The sequence below is a fragment of the Lutjanus erythropterus genome, chromosome 5, assembly GCF_056507025.1.
Source record: "Lutjanus erythropterus isolate fLutEry1 chromosome 5, fLutEry1.hap2, whole genome shotgun sequence".
NCBI lineage: Eukaryota > Metazoa > Chordata > Actinopteri > Lutjaniformes > Lutjanidae > Lutjanus > Lutjanus erythropterus.
In genome coordinates, this window is record NC_139321.1 from 30816418 (window position 1) to 30839579 (window position 23162).

Here is a 23162-nt window from a genome sequence, read left to right on the forward strand (position 1 = left end):
TAGCATAAACTTATTCACAGACACACATTATCCTGGCCACCAGCATCTCCACCTGCACCCACCAGCGCAGAAGTAGTATTGAAAGGTTAGACATTAGCAGCTGGTCTGTGTAGCTGATGTTAGCAGTTGGTTTGTCTGGCATAATTTAGCGTTTGGTCTGTATAGATAACTTTAGTGGTTGGCCTGTGTAACTAAAGTTAGCATTGGTTTTTGTGGATAATGTTAGCAATTGGTCTCACCAGTAAGTGATTCCTTGAATTGGATGTTGAGACAAGATAACTGAAAGACACAACTCAAAGATATTCAGTTTACTGTCAGAGAAAAGTAAAGAAACCAGAAAATATTCACATTTAAGAAGCTGTCTTTTTTTAATTAAAAAAAATGACTTATCAAAATATATGCAAATTAATTTAATAGTGGACTGATAATGCATTTATCATTGCAGCTCTAAGTGTTTCATGTTTATTAGTTTGTCCACCTGTTTCTTTCTTTGTTGTGTGCAATTTACTGATTAATTATTTGATTTAAAGACTGTGTGCGCACTGTGCTTGGTATATCGTTAATTATTTTAAAATTGTCACCCTACTAATAATCCCCATTTTTACTAAATGCAACTGTAATATGATTACCTCATTTCTGATGTTTGCATAAGACAGACAGACAGGCAGGTTATATCTATCTATCTATCTGGATAGATGGATAGACAGACAGATATATATAGAGAGAGATGCATCAATGTAAGTTTTCAGCTTCAGTGCTTATTTTATTTATTATAAATAAAAAACAACAGAAGCTCTTAGATTTGTAGAAATCCTACTGATTTTTCACAGTGTTGATAACAGCCACTTTGAGGGTAAAGGAGTAAATACAAATAAACGCACACATTCAGAACAGCAACACAACGACAGAATCCAGCTGTTTAAGGTTTCTGTGGCACTTTTCTACTTGGCTTTTTAAGAGAGAGAGAGACGTGGTATTTCAAGAACACCTCACACAATACTGTACTTTATATTACACATTTACACAGCACTGTCGACGTGGCAAACTGACCTCATAAATCTGGTACATTCAGACGTAGAAAACAGTTTCATGGAGTGAAGTTTTTGAATACCAAAACAAATAAATACACAAAGGATAAAAATGGTTAACTTCTGTTCAAAGACGTCTCAATTTGGCCACAATGAGACACGTAAAAGTGCAAATAAGACCTTCAGAGAGAAAGAAGTGCTCATTTTTCTTCCACTTGGGTCAAGAGATAATTGTTTAGAAGTGGATCTTTCTGTCATTTCTGTGATAACATGAAAAATTTATATTGTGGAGGTCTTGAATCAAGTTTAAGGCATTATTATACAGCACCTGCCTTAAGCAAAAGGACATAATGTACATTCATCCCAAGTCAAAAATCTGTAAAATGCAACAAATGTACCTTGTAGTTGGATTCATACCAGAGTTTTTGGATCAGGATGAATAAAATAATCTAATACATAGCAAATATACTTAGATTCATACAAGAAAGTGCAGAAATTAGCATAAAAAAGAACAGTCTTTTATAATTATAATACCTTCATTTTTATGGAACAAACAGCATTATATTGCTGCCATACAGTATTTCAAACAAATTTTAGAGACCTCATGTAATAAATTCTGCAGGCTGCAATATGACTAAAGAGTTTCTTCTTTTTTTTTCAGCTGATTAGTTGAAAACAGATCAACTTTGACCAAAGCTTCTTTCAACCCAGGGGAAGCTGCATTTGAGCACACTGGAAAGACATTATTTTTAAATGCACTTTTTCTTTTTAGAAATAAAACTTGACACATCAGAATTGTTTGAAATAAAAAAACAGGAATGCAAAGTGCTAGACTACAGGTGAAAAAACATGACTTTGTTAGAGGTACTCCTGTAGAAGAGTTGCAAGTAAAGGTGCTTTGCCAATGACGCATAATTTTGCAGAAATATTAAATGCTACTTTCTGTGATGGAGGGTGCAGAGTCAACGGTGGTTATAATAACTTACTAATGTGGACAACATAAACAAAAAAAATAAATAGCATCCTGATGACTTTAGATGATAATTCCAGTATTTTTAAACCTGGGCCCTGTTTTTTTAATTCATATATATTATGGGGCTAAAATGACTAATCTAATAAAACAAAAATCTTAATATAGCTATTATTAGCAAAATGGTAGCTAACTTAATTATGAGATGTAACTAACTTACTCTTGTCTTCTTTCTTGTTTCCTGCACTTAGATATGCTTTGTGGTCGGATTGTCTCTGTTAAAAAGAAAACCAAACTTTGAAGATGGTTAAAAGATGTAGCTGGAATAAATGCAACACAATTCACATCTTAAGTTAAGTTAGCTAAATGTCTTTTAAGAGACTGAACAGAAGCCGTTTTATCACGCTGTTCAAAACCACCACACTCTTTTGACAAAAACAGTAATTCTGCCTGAAAGTTGCTGAGTTGCTGGTCTACTGTCTAACTTTTGTGTTTTAACATGTATTAAATAATAACCAGTTGCAATCTACTGGACCAATTCCAAAACCTTTTGTACCTATTAGTCATTTAGACCCCAAAATATCTAAAAATATGGCCCAGGTTTGTAAATATCAGAATTACCCTTGAATGTATGCATGTAAATTTTGATAAAAGTAACTGGGACTCAACGCCCAAAACACAAAACAAACATAAAAAAACCTCCATTGATAGTGACATAACTGGTCAAAACAACAAACTATAGAAAAAGTAGCAAATGGAAGACTCAAATTTTGTGTTTAAAACAGCCTTTTAGAGTCAGACTTTGACTAAACAAAATTTTAAGTATAAAAATGGCAGAAAAGTTACAAAACTAAAAATCAGAACTGCTTCAGAGACTGTTTTTATATTCTGTTTGATAAACTTCTGGAATGTTTTCTTCACTGTGTAAAGTGACAGGATAAGGTCAGTGTTTTGGGATATGTTGTTGTACGGCTACATTTTCGGCATTTAATTCGTCCTTTCACTTCAGTCCGACTGGCCGTTCTGGCAGCCTTTTAAGTACAGTTCATCCTGTGACAGATGTCCATCAAAGCCGTCCATGTAGAGGCTGCTGGTGCTGCTGCCGCTGCTGCCCAGGAACGTGCCGACCGCCCGGCCCTGACGAGCGTGACCAACGGCGTCGCTGAATACCTTGTTGATCTGCTCCTCTGAGGGCATCCACCAGTCTGGGTTTGAGGCACAGTGCATCCGGATGAACTCTGGGAAGAAGATTTTGTTCAGTTACTGGAAATTAAAGCCAGCCTTGATCTGTACCAGTGTTGGACAGGGAGGAGGTTTCGAGGGTGACACCAAACTAAACGTAAATCATGAGTAGGTCATCGTCACATTATTAATGCTCATTTATTTTGCACAGACCTGACTTTTCTACCTCAGCTACATATTTGGAAATTAGATATGACAATAAGCTTTTTCAGCCACTGCTCTTTGGGCAAGTAGCAGAAATGTTTTAGTTGCCCAACAACCAAAGTTACTTGTCCAAAATAGAAAATGTAGGCCTGCTGGGCAACTAAAACATTTCTGCTACTTGCCCAAAGAGCTGAAACAACTTATTGTCAAGCCCTAGCAGCATAAAGCAAATACATTTCTAAATCAATAGACGTTTCCAGGCCATGTACCTCTGAGGCAGCTGACTTTGACAGGGTTGAGCGGTCGTCTCTCCAGGCCTGGATCTCCTGAGTGGACCGAACGCTTCCTTTTGCCCAGACCGCAGGAGAACTTGAGCTCGTCTGTGGTGAAGACGTAGCGAATAAGGTAGCGCAGCAGCCGTCTGCCGTCTTTCTTCGAGGAGTTGACGGCTTCGTCCCACTGCTTGTTCGTGATGAAGAGAGGGTAGTTCTCCAGGAGCTGTTTACTGCCCTGCAGGGAGGAGGAGGACAGAGAATTGATTTAACTGCTCATGCAGCTTCACGTGACTATTTTCTTCTAAATTTGACTGCATGGTCACCATTGAAACAGACTGCTTGGATGTACCTTTTTTGAATTAATGTAATAAATGTTTTTTTTTTTTTCAGGGTGTACAACTTTATTTCATGTCAGTTTCACTAGAGTACCACATTTATTTTTGGTTTTACAAGTAAAAATTGTACAAATATACAAAAAAATCCTTTGTATTCTTTAAAAAAACAACAAAATTGTAGGCTTAAATACAGACCTCAAAAACTGTTTGCCGTTCTTCTTCCTGCAGAGACAGAGTTTCTCTTTAATTCCATATTTTCACACCTCTTAATTCTACAATTAACACGATGAAGACATTATTAACATAATGCTACTTATAACACATGATTTAAATAGCTTTGTATAATGTTCAGGAGCCTGTTTCTCACCTCGGTGAGCTGCTCCTCTGGCATCGGCTGGACCAGCTGGTTGTGAAACTCAAGAACAGTCTTGAAGTAGTCGAGAACATTTTGACAGGGAACTGTAGAAAAACACCAGCCATACAAACAAATGACTCATCTGGCATTTAATTAAACAACATATTCTTTGCTCGTTAAAAGACTGTTCTGTATTTTTTTCAGATTAAAATCTTCAGTATATTTAACATGCACATAAAATGAGCTGAAGAGCGAATTAGGTTACGGTGACACTGGAGAGCTCAGAATACTTTGGAGAGCAGGAAAGTTGACAAAAATAGATGCTATTAAGCTCCAAACGATAATACATTTAGATTCAGTGAGAACATGAAACTGATGACACAAACTTAACCCACGATACTGAGGTCTAATTATGACAATGATATATATATATATATATATATATATATATATATATATATATATATATATATATATATATATATATATATATATATATATATATACACATCGCTACAGACTATTTTCAGCTTTTACGCTTAAACTACTTTTACTAAGATATGCAGACAAATGACAAATGAATTGGCTGTGTTTACGAGGCAGAGGGAGAGTTCACTCCAAAATCGAAAATAGATATTTTCCTCTGGTCTGTAGTGCTATTTATCCCTCTAGACTGTTTTGGTGTGAGTTTCATTCTCCTGAATGTAATAGAACTCGATGGCACTCTGCTTGCGGTGCGCAAAGTGCCCCAAAAATACATTTGAAGAACTAAATAGCAGTGTCTCTTTCCAGAAAACATGACTCAGTTACTCAAGATAATTTACATGGCTCATTATTGTGAGCAATTTTCTCTCTGTAGTAGAATCTACCTGAACTTCTATATGATACATACATTACACATATTTTGTTCCTGTGCTATTTCACAGTTCCATATACCTTTCTTTGTACCATAGAAAAAAAGCAGTTCCCTCATGAAACTGCTCACAACAAGGTCTGTGGATTATCTTATACGAGGATCATGTCATTTCTAGAGAGTGACACTGCAGAAAACCAAAATTCTGCTACTCACACCAAGACAATCTAGACGGATAAATAACAATACAGATAAGAGGAAAAATATCAAATTTATTATTCATTTTGGGGTGAACTGTCCCTGTAAGATCATGTATTATTACACTACAGGAGCATTTCTACAAAAACATTTTATTAGACATTTTTATCAGGCAGATGGCCGCTCCTCCAACATCTTGTTTAAAACGGGAGAAAAAAGATCATTTCCAATAATTAATACAGCAGACTTTTGATAACTAAAAGCAGCACATAAATAAATGATTCAGATTTAGAATCCTTTTCACTGCTGCAGGGAGGAGAAGAGGGAGTATTCTGCAGAGGAGGAGAAACTATGAGCTACTCATTTATCTGTATAAACTAATTAATTTCATAAGAACAGGCTCATTTCTCTCATCTGAATTTAGGTTATGAAGATGTTGCCATGCATCCTGATTATGTTATTCATTATTCATGACAGTTTGGATGAGCTCCAAAAGGCAAAATTATGCAAAATATTGCAGTTTTTAATATTCTTGAAACATGGGTCACCAAGTCAAGTCTCAAGTTGAGTAACAAGTCCACATTTTCGTCAAGTCTCAAATCTACAGCTCTGGATTAAACTGTCCAGCAAAGTACTTAAATTAGTAATGCACTAATTTATTGGCTGAACATCAGTATAATCCCACATTGACCTTGTTGACTGAAATTGGCAGATAAGGTGACAGTCACCAATGGCAGGGCTGGGCAATATATCGATATTTTATCAATATTGTGATATGAGACTAGGTATTATCTTAGATTTTGTACATTGTTGTATTATCATATGGCACAAGTGTTGTGTTTTCCTGCCTTTAAAGGATGCATTATCGTCAAGTGATGTAATTTTCTGAATTTACCAGACTGTTGCTGTAGCTGCTCTATTATTCATTATATCCAAATTACTGAAAATTGCTACATCACATTGTTAAGTACTCGATTCTGATTGGTCAATTGTGGCATTCTGCTAATGACACAGTTCTGATCATACAGTCTGATAAACTTAGCGGAGACAACAGGGTGATGCAGGTCTTGAATCACCTTGACGCTTCAAGGAAAACACATGAATTTCCCATATTTTCCACATGTGGCACGTTTCACATCAGAATATACATATTACACCATCAAAATGTTCCAAAACCACATTTCCCATGTGCAAAGAACAAGTTTAACATGTGAAAAACACATGGGGGAATAACATTTATTTATCAAAAATATCAGTGTGTTTACATTTTGTCAAAGGACTGATAGTCATCCCTACGATATTGTCACAACGTTGAAATTGGGGAATTTGATCAATAATATGGCAATATTTGATTTTGTCCATATTGCTCAGCCCTAAGGGCAGTAGATGATGTATGTCTGTTGTGTTGCATCAGTTTGTGCTCACTAAATGTTATATTGGTTATTGGCGCACTAACTCTGACAACAGTAGCGAGCATCCCCAGCTGTTGTGTCAGAAAAGAAACCACTGGCTGGACACGACTCTGGTATGATGTAAAAGAGCAACAAGTGCCATGTTTTTGTTTTTTTTAATTAAGGTTTTGTTTCCCTGGTACAAAGGGGGGGATAAATAACAACAGAAATAAAATAAACAGCGACAAAACAACAACAACAAAAAACACTGATACTGGCTTGGTCAAATTGTTATTTTAAACATCATATCAGTATCAACCCAGAATCTCAAATTGGTGCATCCCTAATTTAAAGGAGCTCCACCTTGAAAACACGAAGTAAATGTTAGTACATTTAGATAATACCAAACATTTAGTAAAATTTTAAATGCAGGACTTTTACTTCTAAATATCTGATATATTCACTGTAATTAATCATAAAATGACCATCATATGTCATCAGAGGTTAAGGAAACATGTCCAGCTGAAATACTCGCTTCTCTGACAATAACACTTCAGCCACAGTGCCATCCTCTGAAATTTATATTCCAGTCAATACCTTGTGTTTTAGTTCATCCCATTTCACATGAATGTCCAGATTAATGACAAATGTTTGCAGAATGAGTAAGTGGCTGTTTATGAGTTTTAAGAGATCATTCATACTCTTCTAGAAGGAGTAGATGTTAATCATTTAAATCAAACAATCACTGAACTCAAACTCCACAGTGAGTATTTTCAGAACAGTGAGCTTTTGTTTTCAGGCTTGAATTTACATTGACAGACAACTGACAATTACACAACTGATAAACTTGTCCTCACTTGTTATTGTCTAATTAAATTGTTGTCCTGCGGTGCTCCTGCAGCCTGCCTGAGCTTCCTCGAGTCTGGGGAGGAGGGGGGCAGGGAAACTTCAGCCATAGATTGCATATTAAATAAGATTTCAACTTATTTAATGTTTAGTCTATGTCTCCATTGCTATTTGGACTGCAGTACTAATTTTGGGATGCACAGTTGCGCATGAGTTTGAGTTTTGTGCAGTGTGATATTATTAGTTTTACTAGGGGATCTGTTCTTCCACTGCAATCCAACATTTGAGAAAACAGATGAAAATAAGGCACAGCAGGCACAGCATGCCTGAGTATGCCTCATAAAAATCTGCCCCAGACACGAAATGCGGGAATATATTTTAGAAGAAGGGTGTTTTTCCCTCATGTTGCTCTCCAGAGATGTAAAGACTCTACAGCCAAGAGCACTGAAAATGTTCTGGTAGCTTGCAGAGGAACCTTTCCTTTAATTTGTCACTAAACTGTTTCAGCACATGCATGGACTGAAATATAAACCTTTGACCCCAAAGAAAAGAACCAAACCCCTTTCATTACCCCACCTGGGATGTTCTCCAGCTTGTTGCGGAGCTCCTCGTTCTCCTGCTGCAGAGACAACACCTCCTGCTCCAGCTCCAGGCAGCGTGGACAGCAGTTCTCCTCTTCCTCTTCCTCCTCTGGCAGTGTGGACGACGGGTGGCCATACGACTCTGACGGAGTCGGCGAACCCCAGCCCCCCAGGGTGTGTCTTGGAGGAGAACCGGGCTCCGCCGACGGACACTGCTCGTCCTCCAGCCCTGCGGCCAGATGTTGCTGCTGCTGCTGCTGAGACCCTGAGAGGAGATAGTTCTGTAGGGAGTCTGTGAAGATACGGAGGACAGCAGAGGTCTGTTGTTGGCTCAAATGGCTTTGTTGTGCCTCCTCCTCTGGGTCTGTGGTGGAAGAGCTCTCTTCAGTTTTGGACTTCCCTAGAGAGGAGTAGTGAAGCCTCTGAATCTCCCCTGGCCCATCCTCCAGCTTGATGTTTGAGGTGAAGGAGGAGGAGGAGGAAGAGGAGGAGGAAGGCTCCAGGAGACGGCCGTTGTTGAGGAGGCTGAGGACTCGGCTGCACTGCTGGGCGAAGGCATCCAGGATGAGACGATTCTCTGCAGCAGAGAAGAAATATCAACAACTCAAAGACAATTTAGCAGTTTTTCCCCGTGCAGGTGAGCCACCATTTTCTCTTGGTGACTTGGAAAGAAGTTAAGTCTAATTCAAGACCAAACTTTATTTTGTGGTGAAGTAATGCATTATGTCAGACATAAAATGGCCCACCTGAACTGGTTAAATTGTGTTGTTTAAGATTTTGTTCCAGCGATGCTCTTTTTTCATTGTAGAACAGCAGACATTCAAATTTTTAAGTCAGCATACAATAATACAACTGAAATAATGCAGAAAACAGAAAAAGACAACACACCACAAAATGCCGTCTATACAGAGATGAATACAAACAACAGATATTACAGCCTATGTTTGCCTATCAGCAAAACAGTACATGACAAGGAACAGCACAGCTGGATATCATGGAGCAGAGACTTCAGCTAACAATCAGGGGAGTTAAGGTCCCTAATAATTAGGCCCCAGGTGCTCTAAATTTTTTCATGAAAACCATCTGTGCTGCTTCAAATCCTCTCAATATGTCTCTGTGAGACTGGGATGTGCAATTGTTACATATGACTCCTTTAAATTATATAATTCTTATGCAAAATCTAAATATTTAAAGTTCAGTTGCCAACAAATGTGGTGGTGTAAAGAGCACAATATTTTACCCTAAAATGTAGTAAAGCAAAAGGAGAAAATGTAAATACTTAGCCTCAGTGAAGTAAAAGTAACTCAAAAGTAAAGTACTTTTTTGATTTCTACGACTGCTGAAACATTAAGCTTCCTATAGGAAAGCAACATATACATCACTGTTTTTTGTTCGTAGTGTCTCCCTTTTCTTTCTTTTCCACCATGTCTTATTGCGACAAAGCTTTTGATTACAGTCACATACATTTGGCTCCTCTGTTCGTAGAAAATGTCAGCTTGATTATGCTGATTTATTCAGATATCAATAAACTCTACAGCCACAGTATATCTGCTGTGACCAAACCCAGCCGAGCACAGAAAATCAGCGCAGATCTATTGTCCAGAAATGAGCCTCAGTGTATAGTTTCCCTGGTAGTCTGGGCACGTCTCAATGAGATGATCTCACACATACCTCCATGTAATGATTATCACTGGCCTCACACACACACTCACAAATATACACTCAAACAAAATGAGTTCTCGGCGGCCACTGCTGCGTTGCCACTCGCTCAGACGTGTCTATCAGCCTGGCGCAGATGTGTCGCATTTATTAATATGCGTGCTGTCTCTGTTTACCCGTCAAGATGTATCTGATATCATACGCCTTCACCCTGCACCCACCACCACCTCCACCCTCCTCCTCTTTTTCTCTCACCAGTTCTGTGGCACCGTGAGCTGAGAGCCTCATAAAATTTCATTAAAAACAACACGCTCGGCAGAGGCAAATTTATGAGCCCCATTTATTTTAATCACAACTCTTTGGGAAAGGCTTCTCAATGCAATTTGTGTTATTGTGTGCTGAACTGATTGCTGAGTCCCAGGGTCTCTGCTGCTTCTCCTCGTGAGAAGGACATCAAGTTTTTTTCAGCCATGAGAGGGACATTAAGTTGCTCCCATCGTGGAGATAAAAGCACTTTGATGTGTCATTATCAGTAAGCATGCATGGCACGTTCAGCTGGGACTGGATGATACATCTTGTACAATATGGGGAGATTCACCGGAGCAGCGAAAATATAATTTTGTGTGATTATTTCATAAGTGAAATCAGGAACACGTGCATGTGAGAATGGATGCAAACAATGGGCCATAATCTCTCAAACCTGGGCTTTAAACACTCAACAAACATGTAAACGCAACATTTTTGTTTATGCTCCCATTTTTCATGAGGTGAAATAAAAAATCAAATTCTGTTAAAATCGTGTTAGTGAGCACTTCCATCCATCCACCTGACAGGTATGGCAGAGAGATGCTGATTAAACAGCAGGATTATTGCAGCAGGTGTGCCTTGGACTGCTCACAATAAAAGGACACTCTAAAATGTGCAGTTTTATCTTGAAAAAGAGACATTTAGTCAACACTGATCTATGGCTGTTTCACTCAGAGCTACAGGTTACTTTTTTCCGTAGGAGGGCAGAGTCATGACCTGCTTTTCTCTGCCTCTGAGTGGCTAGTACCTGTTGCCTTAGTTTGTTGGGTTGGTTAAGTTCAGGCGTGGGCTGAGACTAGTTAGGATTAGGGTAAGAATATCAAAGTAAGCCAGTCAGAGGCAGGGTGGGGCAGGTTCTGACATGAGAAAAAATTTAGCCCTGGACTCAGTCTGTCTGAGGGGCTGGGATGAAAAATATAGAAAGGGCACCAGCTGTGTGATGCACCATTTCACATTTCCTCCACTGGAAGGCCACCATAAAGGGCACTTTATCATGTAATTTTATCACGTTTTGTCTACTGCAGTGTTTCTCAAACTTTTTATACCTCGAACCACCTCAAAAAAAATATTGAGCTCTCCAAGTACCATCTTACTGTTTTGTGCAGTTGTGTGTGGGTGTTAGCAGGCGCTGTGGACACTTCACTGGTGCCTCTGAAGTAGCCACTAGCAGGTGTGCTCAGTTCACTGTCATCCACTTGATTTTTCAACACAGCTGCAGGAAATACTCTCCTCCTGATCTGCACTTCTCTTCATTATAGATCCAGTTTGAAGCCATGATTGTAGTGTTTTTGAAGCATTTATTTTAGTCTCTTCATTTTACCTCCGCTTACTATCTCACCATCACAGTTTAGCTTGTAACTGCAGGTAATTAGGATGTATGTGTGGGCAAAGTGCATGATTGTGACTATGTAAAATTAGGCAAATTAGGCAGACACAAAATACAGGGAAGTCAAAAACTTAGTGGTTTGTTGTAGTATTTTGATAGTATTATATGTTTTAAATTAATTTCATTTCCACACACCACTAGAAGGAGCTTGCGTACCACCAGTGGGAATCTTGGGTCTACTGGAAGAGCACTTAGAGGGCACTTTATTATTTGTCTTTGACAGTGGGTCACTCAAAAGGGTATACTGTCATGTTCTGTACACTTGAAGGACACTCTAGAGCACACTTTGTCACATTTTGTCTGCTGGAAGGGCACCCTTGAAGGCACTTTACCACGTTTTCTCCACTGAAACCATAGACGGCACTTTACCATGTTGTGTTACTTTGGGCCACTCTAGAGGGCACTTGATCATGTTTTGTCTACTGCATCCAAGAGGGCACTTTTGCTGTGTTTTTTCAAACATGCAGCCCTATGGGAAACAGTCATAGTTCAGTGCCAATTAAATGTCTTTTTTTCTAGATCAAACTGCACATTTTAGAGTGATTTTAACAAATTTGTGAACTAAATTTGAGAGAAATAAACCTTTTGTGTCAACAGAGGTCTAAAGTAGAAGTCTAAGTCAGAAAACGGACTCACAGATTCAAGTGGGTTAAAGAGATGACACTTAGTGCCTATTTTTAGATCAAACTTGTAATACTTCATGCACACATTTGTGAGTCCTCATGCAGGTGAGTTAGTGTAGGGCTACAGTGCAACCTGAGCTCTGCCTGCACATTTGATTGTCTGTAAAGCAACAATAACCAGCTGCAAATGGATCCTCTGTTGCCAGCAGTGATAAAGAGATTAATATCTGATTAGAGGATGAGATGTCTAATGTTTAATTTCATAACTGGCAGGATTAGGTTCATTGCTTTCATCTTAATGTTGGTTCCCATGGACCCGCCCTCCCTCCACACGGGGAACACATTTGTTCTTCCTGAGCCTGCACAGCCCTCTAATGAACAGCAGCTGAGGAGCAAAATGAGCACAGAACAATGTGTTTCACCCGGAGAGACTGTCAAGAGGGCCCTTCATGCACACACATACAAGTAAACACACACACGGACAGACAATTACCCAATGTAATTTTTAGCACATGCACACTGGAGATTCAATCATGACTGCTCTCATTACAGCAGCAAATCAATCACTGCTGACAGAAATGGGAACAAAAACATGAAGCTCAGGTGATGGAGTGCAAACAAAAGAGATGCCTGATTTTAAAGCCTTCCATTCAAGTTTTATCATTCTGACTGCTCAGAAATCTACAATATGCAACAGAATCAGGACAATCTGAGGACATGAGGATCAGAAAAGTCTCAATATCACAAAAAAATAAATAAATAAAAAAAAAACTACTAGAGCAGGAGTCCCTGTCATCATCACACACTCTGGACAAGTTTGACACCCACCTGAGCTGATACCGTAGGTGCAGTCTGGGGAGAATCTCCTCTGCTGGGTACCAGGAGATGCTGCCGCCGCCGGCGGCGCTGAGGTGGATGTCGGGACCCTGCTGCTGGGCCTGTTCTCACAGGGGAAACGATGTTGCTGCTGCTGCTGCTGCTGAGGCGTCGGGTGATGCTGCTGCTGGCTGCTGCTGATAGCGACGCTGGTTTGGTGGAGCTGCTGCTGTAGACGCTGCTGCTGCTGGTGTTGGTGGTGATGGTGCGGCTGAAAATGATGAGGCTGCTCCGGATGGAAAGTAAAGTGATGCCCGTCGCCGAACAGAGGCACCTCGACCACAGCCGACCTGTCAAAGCGCGACTTGCCCGCCGATCGTTTGCTCTGGAAGGTCTTCAGGGTGCTGTACGGACCCCGCTGCTGTCGGCACATCTTCGGGGCGCACGGCCCTTCATCCGCGGGCTGCATCTCTCCCTCCATCCCTGCCAGGTGGATCGGTATTGTGGCGTGCTGATGATGTGACAGGGAGCTGATGAGTGGTGGTGGTGGAGGGGGGGGGGGGGGGATCAGATCCGTCACTGTCTGGCTCGGTTTCCCTCATACACACTGTGTGAAGGGTGGGCTCATTTACTGACAAGCTGCCGCTCCAATCCCCAGTCGGGAGCGCCGAGACTGAGACTCCTCCAGAGGGAAATACAGGCGGGACTTGTGCGCCGCTGCCTGCCTCCTTTGTAGCCACCATCCAGCCACACAGAGAGAGAACAACGGGGCCCTACAGCAGTTGTACAATCTGGAAAATGAAAAAAAAAAACAAAAACGCAGAACCAAACCCGACAAATGAAAAGGCAGAGGCCATTTTGCCACTGAGCCCAAAGCATCAATAGAGCAACATGAGCGCAAATGAAAGACAAGCCTGCCCACACCCACATACAGGAGCTTTAAACCAGCAATACAATAAAAAAAACTTATATTATTTATTTTTGTATTCTCTAAATGCATTGAATGAATAAAATAGAATGAACTGCTAAAAATATGTTCATATATATTCTGGTCCTGAAGTCAAAAGACACTTAAGGTTTTATTCTTGGTTAAAAGTTAAACGTCCAAGTGTCTATAATTAAAGTCAGAATATACCTTGATGTATGAAATCCAAGCTGGAACAACAGCTGTCTGGCAACCTGCAGGTCTAAAAGTTTGCAGCGCCACGTGGGGGCGCCACACCAACAGGTTACAAACACAAGCTTTAATAAATGGAGGAATGGAAAAAGAGCTGCTGCTGATTACCATACATGTTTTTTCTCTCCTTTTCAAGGGGCCAGTGCTTCTGTGTAATATCAAAACACCAGCAAGTGCTTTGTCAGTGTTGTTTCAGACACCAAACTGCAAATGAATGTATGACAATAAATATTGGCCACAGCCCTAGCCTATATGAAGTCTTTGTTAGTGGTCTAAATTTTAAAAAAAGAAGCTAATAACTTTTAAATAATTATTAACATAAAACTATCAAATCAGCTAGCAAGGTTATTTTCCTACTGTTGCTTATTTACTCTCCTTGAATCAGCTTAGCTACAGCGGGCTACCTATTTTCAAAAATTACATGGACATCTCCTTTATTGGCCTAAAAAAAGTTATAATTTCATGATAGTATCTTAGTTTGGTTTGTTTATTTGTCAAGAACTATAATTTCTTTGCAACAAAAAAATATAAAAACGCAAGCCTAAATGGGCTCGAGTTAGCTTGAAAGCTAACTACTTTTCACCTGTTGCACAGCAGTACCTGGCCAGGTATTAAAAAGAGACCTGACAAATATGAATACAAAAGTGGTAAATGCAAAAATTTAATGTTAACAGGTAGTGTAACTGTAGCAAAAGTAGAAAAGAGTCAGCAAACTGACAGTAAAGACAATTTCACAGTAATATAATATCTAAACGTTGCCAATTTTAGCTACCATTAGTTATTGGTCAAGATTTTGTTTTATTCCTTGCTTATGAATTCAAGCTTTCATTTGTAATATAATGACTGTTTTTTCTTTTATCTGTACTGTCTTGGCCTCACTTTAAATGTCTTTAAGCATGTAGTACTTTGTGTTAGCCTACAGACATTTGCAATGAGTTTAGCCTAAAATGTAGACCAATAAGTCTATTTTACACTGAGGTCTCTCATGTAGAATGAGCTATTTGAGATTTGAGCACATCAGTCACAAGTTTTAGTTTACAAGAGTTAGCTTAGAAGGCTAATTTCCATCTGTAGCCTAGTACCTGGCCATGCATGTAAAATACATCTTATACATACTAAAATAAAAGTGGTTAATGCTAATAAATAAATAAATACAAGCCCGTGTTAAGTGTAGGGTTTCACAAAAATCTAGTAGGCCTATCTAAATATTGCTAATTTTAGCTGACATTAGCTAAAAGTAGCTACTGGTCATACCAGACCAAGTGCACCTCTAACTCATGAATGTATTGAATTTAACAGTGGGCATTAATACTTATGAATACAAATTTCAGATAAATCAGATAAAACAACTGTGTTATTTCTTCTATCAAAATGTAGTGTTTGGGTTTCATTTTAAATGTCGGTGAACACACAGCTAGTCTTCTTGTGTTTGCTGTCTGAATTTGACATTTTGTGCCTGGTGTTTTTACATTAGTAAACATTTGCATTGAGTTCAGCCTAAAGTGTAAAACATATCATTTCACTTAATTTACTGTAGCGTACACATGATACACTGAGATCCTCTACTATAAAGAATAAGATAATTGAGATAATTTATGCATGTAATTTGAGCACACCCACAGTTTTGAATAATTGATTAGGCATCACTGCACCGCTGCGACCACCGCGCCTCATGAACGCGCACGTCACACACTTAATGGCGGTTACGTGCGCGCTTTCTAAGCCCGAGTCACAAAAGCAGCAAGTCTCCAACGAGGTTGGCGCACAACTTCTGCACCGACATCAACAGACGACCACTGGAGAGGCTCAGTTAGGAGGGAGAACAGAGAGAAAGACAGACGGAGCAGGCTGTTTGACTCTCCGAATGAGAAGATGATATTTTAATAAGTGACTTTAAAAGAAGATTCAATTAAGGATTTTCTCACGTTGCAGTTTGGAAACTTTTGGCTCAAAGCGGTGTGGATGGTGGAAAGATGACGGTAACATAACTTTACATGTTTGGATGCATTCACTGAGTTTCTCTGCCAGTAAATCCATCTCAATGCAGAGCCTCTAACCCGGGCTGACAGACTCTGTGGTGTCCGGGAGCTGAAGCCCACGGTCAGGACGCAGGGAACCATAAACCCCCGCGGTTCGCCGGGATGGTGCGCCTGCTGAACTGCCTGCTGCTGGGATATCTGACCTGGAATCTCCGGATATCGGACGCGCAGGGGGAGTACTGCCACGGCTGGTTGGGCGCTAATGGGAATTATCATGAGGGCTTCCAGTGTCCGGAGGACTTTGACACCATGGACGCCACCGTGTGCTGCGGCTCCTGCTCGCTTCGCTACTGCTGCGCGGCCGCAGACGCACGGCTGGACCAGGGCAGCTGCACCAACGACAGGGAGGTGGAGAACACCGAGTTTGCAGCGCGTAAGTTTAGTTGAATAAATGCTTTTCGGGTCATCTACGAGTGCTGCATTATATAGAAAAAATCACAGAAAAGGATGAAGTAGTTCAGAGTTGAATGCGTTTGGGTAAAGAGAGGTCAGCTCAACAACACCTTAAACACAGAACAGAGCAGGTTTCAGTGCCTTGCTTAAGGATTCTTCAGTTTACAACCACCAACAACCTGCTGCTCTCTGACATGAGAAATTAAACACTATGCTTGGGTGCATCTACTCAAGTCAGACAGTAAATGTCTCTTCAAAGGTCAACACAGCATAAAACATACAAAGTTCTCCGATTCAGCTTCTCAAATGTGAATAATTTCTGTTTTATTTACTTCTCTATGATAGAAAACTTAATATCTTTGTGTTGTGGACAAAACAAGACATTTGAGGACATCATCCTGGGTTTTGGGAAACACTGATTGACATGTTTTACCATTTCCGGACATTTCAAAGACCAAATAACTAGGCCTGGATCTATCAATTATTTACATTATTGGTCGATTATTTTCTCGATTAATCAATTAGTTGGTTGATCCATAAAATGTCATAAAAATGTCGATCAGTGTTTCCCAGAACCCAAGATTACATTCTCAAATGTTTTGTTTTGTCAGGAACTAGAAAAATATTCACATTTGAGGAGCAAAAATCAGAGAATCTGGACATTTTTCTTAAATAATAATAATAATAATTGATCATCAATATAGCTGGAGATTAACTGTATAGTAGACTAATAATTGGTTAATTAATTCATTGTTGTAGCTGTACAAACAAATAATTAATTCATCAAAAAATATAATTGACAGTTTAATTGAAATGTAAATAATGCAGCAGTCCTGCGCTGCTAGAGTCAGATTCCTTGTATGTGTCCACATACTTGGACTATAAATCTGATTGTTTAAAAAGTTGTAGGAAAAAAATTAAGTAGACACTGATGTGATGAAAATTACACTTTTCTTTAGAGCTGCAACAATTAATTGATTATTAATCAATTATTAAATGGATTGCCAATTATTTTGATACTCGATTAATCACTTGGAGTCACTTTTTAAAATAAAGATGGTCCATCTTGTCTAATTTAAGCTTCTCAAATGTGAATATTTTCTGGTTTCTTTACTCAGTTATTCCACAGTAAACTGAATATATTTTGGTTATGGATAGCATCTTGGCATCTTGGACTTGGAAATGATGATCGATATTTTTCACCATTTTTTGTCACCTTTTTATATGCAATAAATGTCAGTTGACTTGCTGGTGTTTTAAGGTTGTCTTGGGTTCCCAGCATTAATCAACCTAAGTGTCCAGTTTCCAGCACTTGTGGCTTCATTTGACTGCAGCTCACTGCAGATTTCTATCAGTGTAAAAAGAAAAACTAGAGGAATTTTTGATGTTGGTTACACAGTAGATGTTCTTACAACTTAATTATTTATGAATCTTAAAGCAGAAAATAGTGCACAGTGTGCTGGATCACAATGTGGGAATGTTTTCTCACACAGGCAGGCTTATTGTGCAGCCAAATATAAAACTCATTCACTAATTTGCCAACCAAAGTAACCACAACATTATGAGACAGCAGCTCATTGTCTTTGGCTTCTTTAAACACTGAACAGGCCAAGTGTTCACATTAACCCTTTGTTAGTTGTTAAATCTTTAATAATAAGCCAATTTAACCCTCAGTTTTCTTTAAATTTCCCCAACCGATAAGCTCTGGAGCTTTAACTAAATGGACTGTGCGCTTGCAATTTCCTAATTTTTTCCTATCACAATAAATAAACACTGGCTGATTTCCTCCCACAGTGCAAATGGTCTTTACAGAATGAAACCTGAGCTGTTTGTGTTGTCCAGCAGGAATGCGTCTGTCAGGGCTTGTTAATAAAACTATGAGGGATTTTAAAGAAACAACCCGATTAAATAATGTTTAAACTCACAAATGTATCCAGCATAACCAGCAGGACAGGCTCTATGTTTTAGTGACCAACAAAGTTATAGGGCTGCATCCGATTATTTGAATTATCGATTAATCTGTCAATCCTTCTCCCAACCGATTAGTTGTTTGGTTAATAAAATACCAGAAAATGAAAAAAAGAAGTTGATCAGTGTTTACTAAAGCTCACGGATACATCATCAAATGTCTTGTTTTGTCCACAACCCAAAGATATTCAGTTTACTGTCAAAAGGGAGTAAAGAAAGTAGAAAATATTCACATTTGAGAAGCTGGAATCAAAGATTTTACACAATTCTTATTTAAAAAAAAAAGACTTGAAATAATTATTGGATTATAAAAAGAGCTGGTGATTAATTTAACTCCTAACTCCTCTTTTGAGTGTCCATAAGTCCCTTCATGAAATGTTTGTGCTTGTAAATGCTAAACAGGGGGGTTTAAGCATTAGTCAGTGTTTTCCTTACTTATTATCAAGGAAATTAAAAAGTTTTACTCTTAGTTTCTTTGACTTATTACACGTCTCTGTTGAATATTCAGTTGGGATTGGTCAACTGCAGGCTTCTTTTGGCTGTTATTTCTGAATAATGGACTGTTGCTATGGACGCAGTTCTGATAGAAGACAACTAAGGAGAAGCAAGAATATATATATATATATATATATATATATATGTCTAAATAGATTTTTCATTTTTTAAATCAATCAAATCCTTTTAAATCAACATTTTGTGGAAAATTACTGACTTTTTAGTAAGTAACCCCAGGGGCTAGGAACTTTTGGAGGAAATGAGTGCCTTTCCACCAGAGGAACATAATTACTTTACTCCCAAAAAGTCCCTCTTTGGTACTCTCCAAAAAATATAGAAACTTTAAGGGTGGGGCTTGCAGTGCTGGACGATGCTGCTTGGTCAAACACTCACAGCATTTTATTTCAGCTACCATTTAAAAATATGCTGCCACAAACCAGTTTGTTTTTTGTTAATTGTGCTTTGACACATCATCAAATTACAGTAGAAAGCATACAGATGAAACGATGACGAAATTCAGGCGTTATTGAGCATTTTTGCTGAAATCAGTGGGAATCAAAAGTGGAAAAAAGTCATGGTATATTCATGCACAAAAATGAAGCCATGGAATAATTTGCTTATCTTTGTGGGTCCAGCACAGTGCAAACGCAGACAACAACGGGCTAAAGGAACCTTTTTGTTCTTGGAAAAGTAGTTCCTGGGACCTGGAAACTTAGGAATTTTAAATGTGCAAAAAATACAGCTTTTTATTTTTTTCCTGAATTTGATTAGTTTTCAGGAAAAAAAAACTTTATGTACAAAAGCATGGAAAAAACAAAGTGCTTTTGTAATAGATTACAAATAGTTTCTGGTTTTAATAAGAACAATATTGGATTTACATTTTTTTATTCTAACCAGTTAAATTGAGGTTGTTAAAGGGCAGGATCATGTTGCACATTTTAATAAGCTGCAGCTTTCAGCCTCATGAAGATGCTTCTTTATTATTGATCCTAACCTTCTTGTTTCCTCCACCCCCAGAGCCCGTCTACGTGCCCTTCCTGATGGTGGGAAGCATCTTTGTCGCCTTCGTCGTGGTCGGCTCCCTGGTGGCCGTCTACTGCTGCACCTGCCTGCGCCCCAAGCAGCCAACTCAGCAACCCATTCGCTTCTCCCTGCGGAGTTGCCAAGGCGAAACCATCCCCATGATCCTCACCACCGCTCCCTCGAGCCTCCGTGCCCCGTCGCGGCAGTCCAGCACAGCCACCACCAGCTCCAGCTCGGCTGGAGGTGGCAGCTCCATGCGGAGGTTCTCTCTCGGAGGTCCGGGGCAGCAGCAACAGCAGCACGGCTGCCTGGTGTCGGCCACCGTCTCCTCCTCAGCCTCCACCCCCACCCAGACCCCTCAGACTCTACCTCCACCTCCTCCTCCCCCCTATACATCCCCACCACCCGTACCCATGTCAGGAGGCATGCAGCACCCCTCCAATCACACCCAACTACAGCTCCACCAGCCCTCCATGTCCTCTCATCCCGCTCAAAGCGCTGGCTTCCTCCTGCCGCAGCAGTACTTCTTCCCCCTGCAGCCCGACGCCTTCACGGCGGCCAAGGGCTTCGCCGACTTCGGACAGAGCTGACAGAGCTCCCGGCAGGGGAAACAGAGGGATTACAAGATTTTTTTAGATGGCGGGATGTGAGCTGAAGTGGACAAACACACTGCAACACAGCTGGTGGTGTTTGGGTGGAGGCCTGGGCCGGCTCAATGGACACAGAGAGCGCGACAGGGGGATAAGGGATAAAGTACAACAAAGCTGCGGTGGTGGAGCAGCGTGGCCTGAGGCATTTCCCCCTCTGCATCATGGGACACATCAACAGACCCTTTCGAGGCAGCAACAGCTCTGAATTTTGTGCACTTTTAAATTGTAAACAGACCTCACTGGCCTTCATTTTATTTTTTATACATGATGTTTGTCAAGGTGACAGCTCACAATACAGACTGAAATCTTTACAATTTACCACACATCTTTAAAAAAACATAAATACTGTAGACGGTATCAGCGCCGTCACTCAGACTCTTAAACTGATAGAAATAGATGTTGGAAACCAGGGAAATATTGTGTTTTTTGACAATCGCAAGGACCTCTGACAGACAGGAGGACCTGATACACAAAGGACATTTTATTTTGAAAGAATGTGGATTTTTATAAGATGTTGTACAGGCACTATAGCCAGAGAAGGGCTGTCATATTGATTTCCTAATTTACAGTGAATAAAATGTTGTCTCACTGATACATGTAAAGGAGCTTCTTCCTTTCTGCAGTAGAATCTACCAGAAATGTATTTTTTTTCTACTACAAGGAAAGTAGTTCTTACATGAAACTGCTCACACCAAGGTGTGCGAATTATCTTGAGTAACTGGGTCATGATTTCATGAAAGAGACACTGGGTTTAAATTTTTCATGGCTGATATCTTCAAAACGCTGCACCTCACACCAAAATGTAGATAACTAGCACTACAGGCCAGGGGAAAAATGTGTATTATATTTTGGGGTGAACTGTCCCTTTAAATTACATTTGTGACATTTGAGCCAAAAAAAAAGTGTGGGCTCTGAAAGAAGCCTCATCATCGCTCAAACAAAAAGGAAACCGGAGCGGTCGGGCCTGCACAGCAGCTCACTACCTGTCGCTCATTCTTGCGCCAGACTTCACAGCAGGAATGTAGTGCTGAGATCCGTCATTGTCAGTGTTCAATGAGCATGGCATGGTCACAGTGTTAAAAACAACTCGCCCCAGAAATAGAGGTTTAGGTTGCAGCAACAGGTATGGCAAAATCTCAACAAAGACTGTTCTGTTCTGAAGTTATCTGACTGTGAAATAGGACTTGGCAATCAGCGTCTCATGAAACCTGCAATCTGTTCAGTCTGAGGACATTTGCTGCTACATTCAGGGTCAGTTAAAATCTGTTATCACTGGACTGTTTCATCACAAAATACATCTTCTATGATCATTTATGTGACAGATACCAGTGTTACCTTTTCCAGGTCTTCTTTATACTTGCGGCTGTCAGTTCAGACTTCAGTTCTCACATTCCACACTCTGCTCATAAAAGGAAAATACAAGTTGTGAACAAGTTTTCATGACATTTCCTAAATCTTTTGGACAGGTAAAGTCTTTTATGTCTTTGCCAGGCACAGAAAAGTTCCAGCTTCTTTTCCAAGGTATCCATGAACGCAAGAATCTTGATTATTACTCCTCACGCTGAAGACTTTTAGTTTATTCTGTCTCCACAGGTTTCATTGATGTTCAAACTTTATTCTGGGTGATAAACTTCTGAGAACTCTTTCCTCTCCTAACAAAACCTGTCACGTATTTAAGTAGCTGCAGTAATGAGATCAACAACACATTAAGTTGTTATATTTAAAGGAGCAATATGCAACAAAGAGAAAGTGAGTACTACAGTCTAAATAACAAGTTGGAGCCATAGACTGTATATTAAATAGGTTTAATCCTATTTGATATACAGTGTATGGTTGAAGCAAGTTGATTCTCCTGCCCCCTCCTCCCTGGACTCATGGAAGCTCAGGCAGGCTGCAGGAGCACTGCAGGAGCACAGAATGAGTGCAACATTGTAATTTGACAATAAAAAGCAATGACGAGTCCTCCACTGTAAGTTGATCAACTGTCAAATATCTGTCAATGTAAAGCTAAGCCTGTTATCCTGAAAACAAAAGCCCACTGCTCTGAAAATAAACACTCTGGACTTTAAGTTCAGTGACTGTCTCACTGCCTGCCAGACTCCATCAACATTATGCTCAATTTAACCGTTATAAACATCTACTACTTCTAAACTTCCTCTAGACTATTATTGATTTGTTATGACTCATAAGCAGACACAAACTCATTTGGTGAACTTTCAGCCTTAATTTGAACTCTGAATAATGTGAAATGGGCAAAGAAAAACAGTTACGGATAACAATAGAAATTTCAAAGGAGGACACTGTGGCTGTAGCTTTGTCAGAGAAGTGAGTATTTCAACTTAGCATGTTTCCTTAATCTCTGCTGACATATTGTGGTCATGTTATGACTTATTACTGTAAATATATTA

The 23162-nt window shown here is 39.7% G+C and overlaps 2 protein-coding genes across 2 annotated transcripts; one reads left to right on the forward strand and one right to left on the reverse strand.

Moving 5' to 3' along the window:
* Positions 1-2713: 2713 nt before the first annotated feature.
* Positions 2714-13932, reverse strand: bend4 (BEN domain containing 4). Its single transcript, XM_084719590.1, has 6 exons — positions 13022-13932; positions 8214-8795; positions 4362-4453; positions 4190-4216; positions 3654-3894; positions 2714-3236 (listed from the first exon to the last, which is right to left on the reverse strand). Exons 1-6 carry the CDS (start codon positions 13488-13490, stop codon positions 3004-3006), a joined length of 1644 nt encoding a protein of 547 aa, XP_084575716.1. The 5' UTR covers positions 13491-13932; the 3' UTR covers positions 2714-3003.
* A 2007-nt stretch (positions 13933-15939) lies between these two features.
* On the forward strand, positions 15940-21346 carry shisa3 (shisa family member 3). The gene is made up of 2 exons (XM_084719591.1): positions 15940-16598; positions 20099-21346. The coding sequence occupies exons 1-2, from the start codon at positions 16328-16330 to the stop codon at positions 20692-20694; spliced, it is 867 nt and encodes a 288-aa protein (XP_084575717.1). The 5' UTR covers positions 15940-16327; the 3' UTR covers positions 20695-21346.
* The last annotated feature ends 1816 nt before the right edge of the window (positions 21347-23162 follow it).

Excerpts from the sequence above, each read along its gene's own strand:
- shisa3 (XM_084719591.1), top strand. The coding sequence starts at position 16,328 with ATGGTGCGCCTGCTGAACTGCCTGCTGCTGGGATATCTGACCTGGAAT. Across the intron at positions 16,599-20,098 it reads GAACACCGAGTTTGCAGCGC|AGCCCGTCTACGTGCCCTTC; the intron begins GTAAGTTTAGTT and ends CTCCACCCCCAG.
- bend4 (XM_084719590.1), bottom strand. The coding sequence starts at position 13,490 with ATGGAGGGAGAGATGCAGCCCGCGGATGAAGGGCCGTGCGCCCCGAAG. Across the intron at positions 3,895-4,189 it reads AACGGCAAACAGTTTTTGAG|GGCAGTAAACAGCTCCTGGA; the intron begins GTCTGTATTTAA and ends TCCTCCCTGCAG. Across the intron at positions 3,237-3,653 it reads CAAAGTCAGCTGCCTCAGAG|AGTTCATCCGGATGCACTGT; the intron begins GTACATGGCCTG and ends TCTTCTTCCCAG.